Below are 14,054 nucleotides of genomic sequence, written 5' to 3'. Positions count from 1 at the left end.
GCCGCCTCTACACATGCAGATCAGAGACGGCAGGGGAGCCTGGGAGCAAGGGACAGAGAGCCCAGTTTCTCATATTTCTGCTTTTCCCACACCAGCGACTCTCCCTTTGGAATGAATCACATCCAGTCCTGTCCAGAGTCTGTCCACATTCCTTTCAGCTGATCAGAAGGGCATACAAGAGTGATACACTCTGGGTCTACATCAAGAGAAATTTTCACCTAAACACGCTGTGACACACATGGAGCTCCTCTGAAATATTTTATGAATACCATGTGCTGACCTGGTAATTGGGATGTTTATTGTCAGAAATATGCTGGTTTAGTTTACTAGCAGGCTGTAAGGAAAACAAGCAGGAAGGATGAAGAATAAGCTAAGGATAAGCTACCCCTTAGCAAACACTTGAGGGTCGTTATGGGACAATAACAGAGCCACTGGCTCCAAGGAGCTTGGCTCAGCCTCCCATTGAGCCTACAGACCCAGTTTTGACAAACTGAGCCAAAAGTCCGGGAACTGACAAGAGGGTCTCTCTCTCAAAAAGGGAGATAGTTATTTGGGGAAAGCCAGGTTCCACAAGTGTGTCTGAAGAAGTGAGGCCTGCCAAGGCTACCATAACAAGATGGTAGGGCGTTAGGTAAAACAGATGTGTAGTTAGACTATTTATTGTTTTAAAATCCTTTCCTTGCAAGTACTTTGTTTCTACTATTAAAATTAAATACTTTGGTTTAAAAAAGGCTGCTTGGTCACTGTATTCACTATTCACAAAGGGAAGAAATGCAAGTGCAGAACTTGCTGGGTAAGCAAGATTGATGCACCAGGGCCTGGGTTCCAGTACCCTGTGTAAGAATGGGAGAATTGTGGTATTTCATCCCAGGAAAGGTAAAGTCACAAGGATAGACACCTGAGGGGGATGTACTCCAACTAATCAAAAAGAGAACAGATGCAGCCAACCCTGCAACTGTGACACATGCAAGCAGCTACATGTGTCAGTTACTTAGGTCTCCCTCGTTTTCTGTTTCCTCCTGGTTTGCAGGAGCAATTCCTCTTTTGAACTTTTCCTATGTCAAGGACAGTTTATGACATTGGCAAGAGTAAAAAGGCAAAACTGACAAGATGACTGTCAGATTCAATGTGCTGCTCCAGCACTACGGGTGGAAATGCACCACATTATTTATAGAGCCCCAGAGACTAATCAGGAATGGGACCCCACTACATTAGGTGTTGTACTAACATGAAAACAGAGTGCTCATGTTCCTCTGAATGCTTGTAAGAATAAAGATTAGAAGCAAAGTATCAATACTAGCTTGCTTGAGTTTAAACTATGTTGAAGACATTTCCAGGTATGTAAAGATATGGAACATCAGAGAGAAGAAAGAACTTAAAAGCTTCAAATTATTTTATGATTAGCACTTAGTACACTTTAACATTAAATACTGCACTGATATGAGAGTGCTCAGAAAAGTTGTCACAAATTAAACAATCACTTTATTTTCATGACTAGAGCTGGATGGAGAAAGATCATTCTGTTTCAATATGTCAAAATATGGTTTAGTTCTGCTTTGGAACAAAACTCAAAAATTTCAGAATTCTCTGCAAAAAGGAGTGGAATCCCTGCTCCAGAGCAGTGAACCCTGGAAGCCCTGGCTTCAGGACAGCCCAGGCTCCCTAGCAGCCCATAATATATGTTGCTGAGGAGCCTCTTTGAGAGAGATGGAGAGGGAAGAGGAGAAACTGTCAGGAAATTAGACAGGTTTTGAAATCTGCCTGGCAGGCAGTGTTCCGTCAGAAGTTCAGTCAAATGTAACAGCATCTGTGATTTTAAATCAGCAAATTTTAACAAAAAAATGTTATCCAAATTATTCCAACCAGCTCTAAAGATCCAAACAATTATATATTGTTGCTCCCATCCCTCCCATGTAATTTTAATGGTATTAACTTTTCATTAACTGCACATAAGAATTGTGATTTTGAAATTGTCAGTATTAATTTATAATGAAGTTCTTTTCTGCAGACTGTTGCTTTCTATTTGGACAGAATATGAAGAAAATGTAAGGTGCTTCAATGCCTTGTAATAAACCCTTGAATGCACTGGTTCAATCTATTAGAAAGTTTTGAAATATATGTAGGAAGGGCCCTACATATTCTATGGCTGTGGAGTAAGCACAGAACCCACACCTGCAGCTGTGTGAGAAGAACTTAAGGTATCATTTTAAAAGGCTTTAGTTCTTTTGGTTGCAGAGGAAATCTTACAAACACGAACTGAACATAAGCCCATGGACAGTTGTCTTAAAGAGTTTGATCAGACAGCACAAAACAGCTATAAGAGTTCTTAATTACACAATTCATCTCAATGGGCTGTTAACTCTGAAATCTATGGTCAATTTAAATATTTGTTAACTATAAATTGGCTAGGAAGGTTGTGGAATCTCCATCATTGGAGATTTTTAAGAGCAGGTTAGACAAACACCTGTCAGAGATGGTCTAGATCGGGGGTTCTCAACCTTTTTCTTTCTGAGCCCCCCCCCCCCCAAATGCTATAAAAACTCCACTGCCCACCTGTGTCACAACAACGGTTTTTCTGCATATGAAAGCCAGGGTTGGCATTAGGGGGTAGCAAGCAGGGCAATTTCTCAGGGTCCCACACCACAGGGTCCCCTGAAAAGCTACATTGCTCAGGGTTCAGCCCCATGCAGTGGGGCTTTGGCTTTCTGCCCTGGGCCCCAGCGAGTCTAATTGCAGCCCCACAGGGGGCCCCAGACCACTGGCTGAGAACCACTGGTGTAGATAATACTTAGTCCTGCCATGAGTGCAGGGGACTGGACTAGATGACCTCTCAAGGTCCCTTTCAGTCCTATGATTCTATGATTTCTAAGCTGAAGTTATCAACAATGAAACATACAACCAATATGTTATCCACCAATGCTAAATAATGGTAAATATTTGGCTGAGTGTAAACTGTTCCTGTCAATAACTGCTAGGATGGTAATTGGAAGTCCAAAGCATCTTAGCTTGGCTCATCCACCTGCCCTCCCCCTCCCCTTCAAAAGGGCAAGTTACCTACATAACTATGTGGGTTTAAAATAAATAAACTTACATTCTGCAATAGTTGACTTAGGAACTGCTTCTACCTCATCCTCTCTGTCTAAAGAAATCTGCCCACTTGGCACTGAATTTTCCATTTTAGCATACAGACCAATGACAAAGAGGCCATGAAGACTTAGCTTACCTATTCACAGCCCTGCATGTAGTGTTTCCAGAACAGGACTGGTAGGATAGCATAGAGCCTTGGCTGCTCAGGCCTATTCTGAAGTACAGGACTTCAGTTTCTATTCCTAGTAACATCATTCTGGCATCATTCACAGTAAATAAGGCTGTACAAAAGTCACAGGTTGTGATTTTATTGCAGAAACTGCAACACACCACACCTTCTTATAGTTGCTGTAAATTTGACTAGTGTTCCACTCTTGCACGCCAGGTTCCAAAGCCACTTGCTCAAATTCAGCACTGCCACCCCTCCTTCACACTTGCCTTCTAGACCTAAGTGAGAGAGACAGTGTCTCTTCTGTGCTGCTGCCCTACTCTGGAAGATAAAGTTGCAGTTCAAGACATACAGCCTAACACATTGTAGCCCCAACTTTTGGATCAACCTTCCCCCCCAACACACACACAACTTTCTTACAGGCTTATAAATAAATGCACTTAATTTCAGTAGTAATGTTTATGACCTGCCTTGCTAACCTTTATTAATCTCTACCTAGGATCACCAAAATGTCTTCCATCGAGCCCAACTGTGACTTTAGAAGATAAGCAATAATTAGTAAACTGAATTTATAACAAAGCCATGGACAGGAAGTCACTAGAGACTAGCTAAAACACAATATATAAATAAAAGCTATAACAGTAGATTTGTCTGAAAGACAAAATGCAAGATTAGCAATATTCACTAAAAAAAGATCAATTCAGAGCAAAAATAAGCTTTAAATCTATTGTTAAAATGTTCATTAAGTTGAACAAGCACGTAATGAAGTTACCTAGCAGTGCAATTTTATTTTTCCATTTGTTAAACGGACACATGAATTTAGGTGAATGCAATATTGTTAGCATGAACTCATCAGGTAGTCTCAACTGTTGTGGCGGCACACAGGGAGGGCAAATGTGATTGTGTGCAAACAAGGACCAAAAGCAACTCTGTTTCAGCACCCTGAATTGCCCCTGGAAGCAAACAAAAAGCCAACATAGTCTGCCAAACACAAAAACTAACACTAAACAAGCAGGCAGTCACATTTGGTACAGCTGAAGCTCCCAAATAATCTCAAACGTAGGTCTACTAAGAGAGTATTACGATAGTCTAACCTGGAAGACTATGACCACTTCTTTCATAAAAGCCATTAATATAATGCCAGTTTCTAACAAAACAGGTATTTTTATAGATCAAAACCATCAGAAGTAATCAGACCACATGAGAACCTTTAAACCCAACTCTCAATGACAGGTAAACTCATTTGTTGTTAATGATGGAGCAGACATTGCCATCATCATCATCTTTAGATGCTTATCCGAACAAGATCTGCTCTCTTGTATGGACTGAGACTCCGCTACCTTGTCGTCATCCATCCTCTGTCAGGCACCAATAGTGTCTGCGTCCAATGAAAGACAAACCTGCTGGCAATCTGCATGCCCATTGTTCTGAAGCCCAAATCACCTTGCTATCTCCTTACTGGTCAACAATACATGTTGAGTAACAAGATAGGTAACAGAACATGCAAAGTGTAAGAGCACTTACAAAGACATCTTCCAAGATAACACAGCCAGACTAGGCCATACCATCCTGAAAGGGTCAACATTACCAACTTTACCAACAAATCTAAGACCTCAACATGGACACCCTACACCTTTATCACTTGGAAGAGATAATCAACAAAAAGCCATCTGTGTGTCTATATGCTAGCATGGGATGAAACCCTCCAGGTGACATCACACCTACCACCTTCTCAAATAAATCTGTCCCAAAGAGGAGTATTAGAACTTTACAGCTGAAAGTTTAGCACAAGAGTTAATATCAAACAATGGTAATGAGGCCCCAGATAACAAACCCACATATTTGAGATGCCAGCACCATGTTCTCCCCAGCAGTACTGTCTAAGGGCTTGTCTACACAGTGCTGCAAGTTTCTCGCTCAGGGGTGTGAAAAGACAATCCCCTTAGCGCAGCAAGTTTTAGAAGCACCAATGTAGATAGTGCACCAGCGCTGGAATCCGCACTCCCAGCACTGGTAGCTATGCCCCTCATGGAGGTGTTTTAAAAAAAGAGTGCTAGGAGACCTCTCTCTCAATGCTCTGCTGCGACTACACAAGGCATGTTAAGGCGCTGCCGCGGCAGCGCTTTAACATTGCCAGTGTAGATTAGCCCTAAATCTATTATTAATATAAAAGAGTGTTTAGGGTGGCAATGACATTCCCCACCAGCAATGCACCCCATACCTCTTAGTTTGATTTTACTAGATGTGTAAACAGTAATAGCTTGAAGTCTGACAGAACATCTAATACAATGCATTAGTGAGCTACACTGGTAAAAACAGACTAGTGATGTATGTCCCATCTAGACTTGGACCTGAACGCAAACCCATGTGCACAGTCAATCCAGTCTAAATCCAAGTGATCTCAGATCCCAAGGAGTTAGATTAACTTGTCATAGTGAGAAATACTTGATTGTTTCTAGAAAATGGCAAGTGCTCACCACCTAGAAAAGTGAAGAAATACCATGTATGTTACAGAGAAGAAAGCGTGCATCAGCATAGCATACAACTTTAAATACTCTGATGTTGAAGCCTGTCAGGTCACCAGTACTCTAGCCTCTGCCTTATGTTTCATCTGTCATATAGATGCATATAGATGCATAGCACAGCAATTTGAAAGGATGATACAGAAGGAGACAGCGTTAAGGATGATGGTTGTGGAATACTGGATGGTCCTAATGCATCCACAGCACTACACTCAAGATGTCCGAAGACTAATCCAGAAGACTCCACAGGCAGACTTTAGTTACAGGTCCCAACAACAATAATTAAGGTGTACCTAATTGCAAACTGGAGTGTGCTGTGTGGTCAATAGAGCTAGTTGGGAATTTTTAGATGAAACATTTTTTCCATCAGAAAATGCTGATTTGCAAAACCAAAATTCTGTGGAAATGTATTGTTTTGACAATTTTTTTGTCAAAAATGTCTTGCAGATCCAGGATGGAATTTCTGGTCAAAACCAGCAAAAAAAAAACATGCGCACAGAGCCTAATGGTTAGGGAACTCAATTGGGAGTGGGAAACCCAGGTTCAAGTGCCTGCTCTGCCTAATTTAGAGCAGGAGACAAGATTCAATTCCCTATTATCCAAAGTCAGTACCCTAACCACTGGACTATTGGCTATTCCAGAGTGGAGTCTGATTTTTTCTACAAAAATTTTTTTTTAGGCCTAGTTTTCATTCTGCTACAGAAGAAAACCAAATGCTGAAACCTCAATTGTTTTTGCAAAATGGAACTCTTGTTTTCTAGGCAGCCCTACTAGTCAGACCATAATAAAAGCATAATCTTTCTTAAATTCCTAAAATCTTCACCCAATTTAAAAAATAACCAAGATTCAGAGTATGCCACAAATATGCGTAGAATCTAAGAAAAGATGGGATAAATCCAGTGTTTGGCCACCACGGTTTAAAAAGTCAACCCAAAAGAGCTACCATCTGCACGGACATCCTGACACTCTCAAATAACTATCTGTGTTTCAGTTTCCTTGTCTGCAAAATGTGGTATTTACCTCAGAAGTTGCTTAATTCATCAGTGTTTATAGTGAGTTCCGAGTGCCTCGGAGAAAGCATTATAGGAGAGCAAACTATTGGCTAATAATTAAAAAAACAAAACAAAACAAACAAATACTACTATATGGAGATATTCCTATCTCCCAGAACTGGAAGGGACCTTGAAGGGTCATCAAGTCCAGTCCCCTGCCTTCACTAGCAGGACCAAGTACTGTCCCTGACAGATTTTTTTTCCTTTTCCCCCCCCAGATCCCTAAATGGCCCCCTCAAGGATGGAGCTCACAACCCTGGGTTTAGCAGGCCAAGGCTGAAACCACTGAGCTATCCCTCCCCTCTAAGAAAAATTAGAAAGTCTTAGGTGTAGTAGAATGGCTTGTAAACCAACAATTCTCCCCAGGAAGTACACCTCTACCCCAATATAACGCAACCCGATATAACACGAATTCAGATATAATGCGGAAAAGCAGTGCTCCGGTGGATCAAAGCAAGTTCGCTATAACGCGGTTTCACCTAGAACGCAGTAAGATTTTTTGGCTCCCGAGGACAGCATTATATCGAGGTAGAGTTGTATCTCTTTTTTTGTTTTTAAAGAGTAATTCGTATGCCTTTTTTTTTTTTATTAGCCAAGCCACTCATTTTTCTTCTGTAATCAAGCATATATGAATTCACTGACCTAATCAAATCTTATTTCTAGACCCCAGAAGTATGCATAGGCATAATTTACTATAGTGCGAGTGAGTAGTTCAAGTAGTTGGGTGAAGCTGGCCCTAAGTTAATCCTATAAATCTTTTCTCGTCTTTTCTCTTCCTTTTCATGCTTTATGACTACACATTTTGAACCATCTAAACACCTAGAATAAGGTGATAGTAATTTAATTACTATAATTTTATGTAGTCTGCCTACATGCAAATATTGCATACTTCCTGTTCAATCACCATATTTCCCATACGTCCCTTACAATTTAGAAAGTAGTCAGTTTGATCAAACCTCACTTAAAATGTGTAACCTTTGTGACTTCTGCTAAGACTTGTGCATGATACCCTATTTAAAAATAAGTATTAAATTACAATATAAACCATACATACAATAAAAATATATTATAAAAATATTAGGTGCCTATTACTGATGTTCTAGGCACGACATACAAAGAACAGCATCAAATCAATGTACTATACTATAGCCTATCAATGAGTTTTATACCAGATTAACAAGGGATGATTCTGAAAACCTTCAAAAATTATGAGGCGTATTCCATAGATCTGATTCCTCTTTAGCAAAGATCTGAACAGTAATCTTTCCATTTTTGCAGCCCCAAAGCAGCTTATCCTCTACCTTTAGAATACAAGATGTCATTTAGAAAACCTGAAACTAATTAAGGTGGCTAGGACCAGGTCTATGAATGGCTTTTTAAATCTTTTTATTGTATTTTTTTTCCCCTGCAGGGATGAACGCAGCATCGGAGTTACTGCATCTGCAAGTTTGAATCCATTGTTTAGGCCAAGGGTAGGCAACCTATGGCATGCGTGCTGAAGGCGGCACGCGAGCTGATTTTCAGGGTCACTCACACTGCCTGGGTCCCGGCCACCGGTCCTGGGGGGCTCTGCATTTTAATTTAATTTTAAATGAAGCTTCTTAAACATTTTAAAAACCTTATTTACTTTACAGACAGCAATAGTTTAGTTATATATATATTATAGACTTATAGAAAGAGACCTTCTAAAAACATTAAAATGTATTACTGGCACGCGAAACCTTAAATCAGAGTGAATAAATGAAGACTCAGCACACCACTTCCGAAAGGTTGCTCACCCCTGGTTTAGGCTAACAAACTCACGTGGACAGACAAGCTAAAACCAAGTTAGACCCAGCTCTGCTAAGAGTTTTCCTTTAGCTTTGTCCTACTACAGGTGCAATCTGCCAGATTTGTTCAACCTTGTCAACTGATTAAACTTTTCTACCGGATGCTGCAATAGCTCTATTGTTGACTAGCTCCCATACCAAGTCATAGATTAGCTGCACTGCATACTGGGCAAGCCCTGGTCACACATACCTACAAAAGTATTCAGCAGCAGGTAGAAGGAGAGGGGAGGAGGAACTGAGCTGCCGACAGGATTCCGAGACCAGCCGTTGAAAAAGCAGATCTGAGCAGATCTGCACCACCCAGGCCAGTGTAATGAATACCCCTGCCCCTTTCCCATAATGACATTCCCATCTCCTCAGCAGTTCAAGTCCCTAAATCTGGCCCAACTCCCGAGTCCTCCAGAACCAGCAGGCGTAGACGCTGGCTCCATTGCGCATGGCAGCATCCCAGGAGCCAACAAGGGGGGGAGAGGGCGAGGCCTGGCGGAGAATTTCGGGGAAACAAGCCCTCCGTGCTCTGCTCGGGGGAAGCAGAGCAGCGGCATTTCCTACTTCAAGAGCCCTGGGAGCGGCAAGAAGCGCCCAGTCACCTGCGCCCAACACCTCCGCAGCGCAGAGCGCTAGGAGGCGGGTAGCGCGGGGGCGGCGACGGCTGCCCCTCGCCCCAGCTTCATTCATTTCTCACGCCCCTTCCCCGGTTCTCCTCGCGGGAGGCAGGAAGCCCCCTGAGCAGGGCACCCAGCCGCCCAGGGAGCGAGCTGTCCCGGTGCCTCCTCGGGCCAGCTCCCTGGGACACGGGGGAGCACCTCGGCGAGGCAGCTGCCCAAGGGGCCCGGGGAAAGGCCGCGGGAAGGAACTGCCCGCACCCAGCACAGGGAGCCCGACGGGCCCCTCTCGGGGTGGATGAATGAACCCGCCCGAGCCCCTGGCCCCCAACACTGCGCTCGGCTCCTCCCCAGGGGCTGCTGCCACTGCCCCGGGCCGCTCCCTGCCCTCGCCGCCCGGGGCTCACCACGCATTTCTTGCCCAGGAAGCCGAAGAGACTCTCGTTCTCCTGCGGGGTGAGGAGCAGCGAGCCCACGTTGCAGACCCTCCGCGGCGGCGGGGGCTGCTGCTGCTGGTTGTTGCTCATGGCCGGGCCGGCCGCCGGGGCTCCGCGGTGCCCTCGCCTCTCGCAACTCGCCGTCCGCGTCCCCTGGCCCAGCGGCCTCACAGCGGCTGCATAGCGGAGTCTCCTCTCCTCTGGGGGCAGCTGGCGGCGCCCGGCAGCCCAGGGACGGGACGGGGCAGCACCGGCTCCCGCGGCCCGATCGCCCCCACCCCCTCGGACTAGCACTAAACTTCCAACTTCTCCCCGGCTCCCACGGCCGCACAATCCAACATGGCAGCGGGGGCGGGCGAGACCACACGGCACCGGAGCAAGAGGGGAGGCCGGGACTTGCGCCGCCGCTGCCGCCACACGCTGACGGAGCCCGGCTCCGCCTGCAGCCCCTGTGCTGGGCCGCGCCTGGCTGGCTGGGAGCTGGTGCCGCTAGTGAGCAGCGCCGCCCTCACCTTCCGCTTAAATACCTGCCCCGCCGCCGCCGCCTGGTCCGACCTGCTCAGCCTGTGCGGCGGGCGAGCGCGGCGGAGCCGAGAGGGGCCTGGGGCGGTGCTGGGCTCTTGCCTCGGGGACTAAGGCGCTTGCAGGGATGCAAATAGGCTGGGTTGGGCGGGGAGCCTGCTGCTCTGCTAATGCCTGGGTGGGTGCACAGATGATGGGGTAGCTTTGGTTGGTAATGGCGGGGAGGGGGGAGCCCTGAGTTGTGAGTGGCCTCTGTGGGCCAAGGGATTGGGGGGGGGGGGGCTGGTTTGCGAATAGCCTGGGGAGCAAGTGATAGGGGGAGCCTTGGTTGCAGGTGGCATGGGGGAGGGGGCAAGGGATGAGGGAGCCTGGGTTGAGAGTCACTAGGGGATGAGGAAATCATATGTTGCGAGTGATCTGGGGATGAGGAAGCCCTGGGTTGTGAATGGCTGGGGGGAGGGGCCAGGGGATGGAGGAACCGGGATTGTGAATGGTCTGGGGGGGAGGGATTAGGGGATGGTGGAACCTGAGTTGCAAATGACCAAGGGGGCAGGAAATGGAGGACGCCTGGGTTGCAAATGCCCTGGGAGGATATGGGGTGAGGGAACCTGGGTTGCTAATGACTTCTGCCACTTCTTCTAATGAAGCTCTGTATTAGCTCTCTGCTATAGAACTGTCCATATATTGGTTCTAATCTGCAATGTGATAGTCGCAGGTAACATCACACACAGGTTTGGGGCCTGATTTGGCAACTCTCTCTGAAGTCAATGATTACTGCAGTTGTTCAGCATCTCTGTAAATCAAACCCAGGATGCCTGATCTTGCTCCCACTGATGTCAATAGCATGCACAACAACAACAACAAAAACCCAACAACTCCAAGGAGCAAGGGAGAGAGATTTGACCCTTAAAGCCCATTAAAATTAACTGGAGTGTGATTGCATCAAGAACTATTCACTAAAAAAACCTCGATACATTTTCTTAGTTGTAACTTATTTTCATTATCTATAATTGGTGTATGAGTTTTCAAGGAGATTTTACTTTATGGAGTATTTGAAGGGGTATTGGTTTTGAGTGAAAGGGAGAAAAGGAACATTAGATAGAAGTCAAAAATTGAATTCAAGGTAATTTTGTAGTGACCTGTAACTTAAAAATCCTATGAATTTTTTTCTTTCATTGTAGGAAAATTCTCTTTTCAGAATACATCTGGCAAATTTTCAAGCCAATCTAATTTCCCAAACCAAAGTTGTAGTGTGGGTAAAATAGGGTTGTATACATTTCCCAATAAAACCCTAAGTGTAGAGAGGCTATTACAACTCTATAATAAATCACACATATGTGGAGAGCAGGAAGTAGGATAATGGGATGTTAGACTCTGAAACACAGGCCATTTGAAGCAAAGAAACTTTCCTTTTAGCTAGTAGTAATGGCAATAGATCCTTTAGGTTCTCTGTGGACCAGCTATTAGAGGTCGTCATAAAACGGATACACAAGTCAGTACTTTTTTCAGTTAGGCTTCTCCTCCCTCCCTATGGCAGGGGTGGGGTGTCTTGGTGAGATGGAGGCTTAAGACAGCTATAGGCACACTTTAGAACAATTCACATAGCCCCCAATTGCAAAGGGGAAACAGTCAAGCCTCCACCAGGGCTGAGATGAAAGCAGGTGTCAATCAGAGCCCCTAGCTAAAATTTTCTCTGCATTTTAAAGGGAATATTGTGTCAGCTTCCCTCTCTTTGTTGGAGTTTGGCACCTACCTGGATAAAAATGAACTGAGGAGGCTTGGGGGGAAACCACAAAAAATTAATAGGTTCAAATTTAAGAGAGCCTATCGTGGTGTCTGGGAATGTGAGGGAGGCATAGTATTGTGGAAAGTCCTGAGCCTCGGATGTGGAGAGATTGAGATCAATGCATGGGAAGTACAGATCTCTGGAGGAAGAGGAGATAACCTGGGCCTTGGTTATGAGAAAGTAATGTATTTTAAAAGGGAAAACAAATAGCTTAGGCCCTGATCCTTCAAAGACATTCAATAACTTGTAGCTGAAAGCCCATGCTGTTGCATGGGTGTAGCAGTTGGGCCAAGTAATCCACCATCTGTGCAGTCTCCTTCATACAATCAATTAAATGTTGCATGCAAATTAGCTGTAGAGTAAGGGTGGTGATTGGTTGAGTTATTTCTTATATCACAATGGCCTAGGATGTGGCATGGCATCGATACATGCCTTGCTGTCGCATGGGTGTAATTGGTAAAGTCAAAATGGCTGAAAACTTAAAAAATGGACGGCAACAAACCGTGAATCCCAGTGATGACTGAACCTGGTGATGTTCTGAACAAAAAGAGCCCTCAGCCCTGCTTATTTCCATCACTTCACACTGACTCAACAGACATTCTAGGCTTCAGAGTGATGCAGACAGGTGATGATCCTGGAATTTTATTATATAGATACTGCAGTTCCTCATCCCTCTTCTGTGTAAGCGTATGCACCCTCGAGACACATGCTGAGAGAAACATTTTAGTGGAAGCCCCTTATTAGAATGTTGGCAGCATTACATTGACTGAAAATATACACAGATGATAACACATGGAAATACTTTACAAGCTACTGCAGCTTTTTTTTTGTCTTACAAATAGTGTACTGTTTTGTAGCCAATAGCTACTGTAGATAAATTCATAAACCTGGCTTTACTGCTGGCCAAACCATGTACTGGAAATTGGACAAACCTCTGGCCATTAAAACCTGGCAGATTCATCTTTTGTATTGTTCCTTGTTCACCCTGACTGTTCTGACATTTTCTCCACTTCCTATTGACTGTTCCTCATTTCCTGTATTTCTTCCATCCACTCCCACACCTGAGAGTCCTGATGCTACTGGCATTATTTCTTCCCTGCCACATGCACCTCTTTGGTCAACCCAGCTGTTCAGCAATCATTCCTAACTGTCATAGAACCTTCAAACTCCAATATTCCACCTCTGTTATTTTAGGGTCCTCACCCAAAGGATCTTACTTACTGTTTTAATTGTAGTAGATAGGCAGAGGGGAAATGACTATCATTGTGTGAATCCCATCTATGCAAAACTCTCTTCTGTTCCTGCCGCATTGGCATAGCAGTGGGATAGAAAATATCAGTAATTGGCCAGGGGATCAGGGGATCACTTTTTTGTCTCTGATAATGGCATTTGCAGCACCAACAACAAAGAGCTGCTGTTCCCCGGTCCCAAATAAATCTCCTGCTAGGTCACCAACCAGAATTATGGGCTACTGTTTTAAGAGGTTGCAAGGCTCCTGAGAAAAGCTCTTAGGGGGATTGCTGTTCTATATACTGCCCAGGTGGGCTTCTGAACCTTAGATTTCCCCCCCTGAAAAGTTCTATTCTTGTTTCTCCTGGGCTTTGTTCTAGATTTCTCCCTTGTCCTCTTAAGATTCAAGCTGAGTGGATTGCTGGTGACAGTGACTACAACTCTGTCACTCTTTGTGGTAACTGGTGGCTGTTCTTAGAGTCATACAAATGCATTTGTTTTTGAACCTACTTATAAAAGTGCCCATCGCATAACACCATGACATACATTCTTCAATATGAGCAAGTTCAATTATTTTTGTAGGCTTTTTCTAAATGTGAAATTGTAGTGATTTTTTATTTCTTGTTAGAGGACTTATCTTTGTAAACAAAACATATCTGTTAATATCTTGATTGTGGTAAGGTATATCTTGATTTTAGTAAAGCATTTGACAGTCCCACATGACATTTTCATAGGCAAAGTAGGGAAATATGGTGCAGATGAGGTTACTATAGGGTGGGTGTACAACTGGTTGAAAGACCTTACTCAAAGAATAG

The 14,054-nt window shown here is 44.3% G+C and overlaps 1 protein-coding gene across 1 annotated transcript in view; it reads right to left on the bottom strand.

The window, feature by feature from the left end:
* The window catches only part of WASL (WASP like actin nucleation promoting factor), a 79,192-nt gene extending 69,401 nt beyond the window's left edge, over positions 1-9,791 (bottom strand). Inside the window, exon 1 of the mRNA XM_065416349.1 lies at positions 9,672-9,791. Coding sequence (XP_065272421.1) covers positions 9,672-9,791 — 120 coding nt within the window. The remainder of the gene's footprint in view (positions 1-9,671) is intronic.
* Positions 9,792-14,054: the final 4,263 nt, after the last annotated feature.

Source organism: Emys orbicularis, chromosome 1 (assembly GCF_028017835.1).
Source record: "Emys orbicularis isolate rEmyOrb1 chromosome 1, rEmyOrb1.hap1, whole genome shotgun sequence".
Classification (NCBI taxonomy): domain Eukaryota; kingdom Metazoa; phylum Chordata; order Testudines; family Emydidae; genus Emys; species Emys orbicularis.
This window is presented reverse-complemented; position numbering and strand designations above follow the sequence as displayed.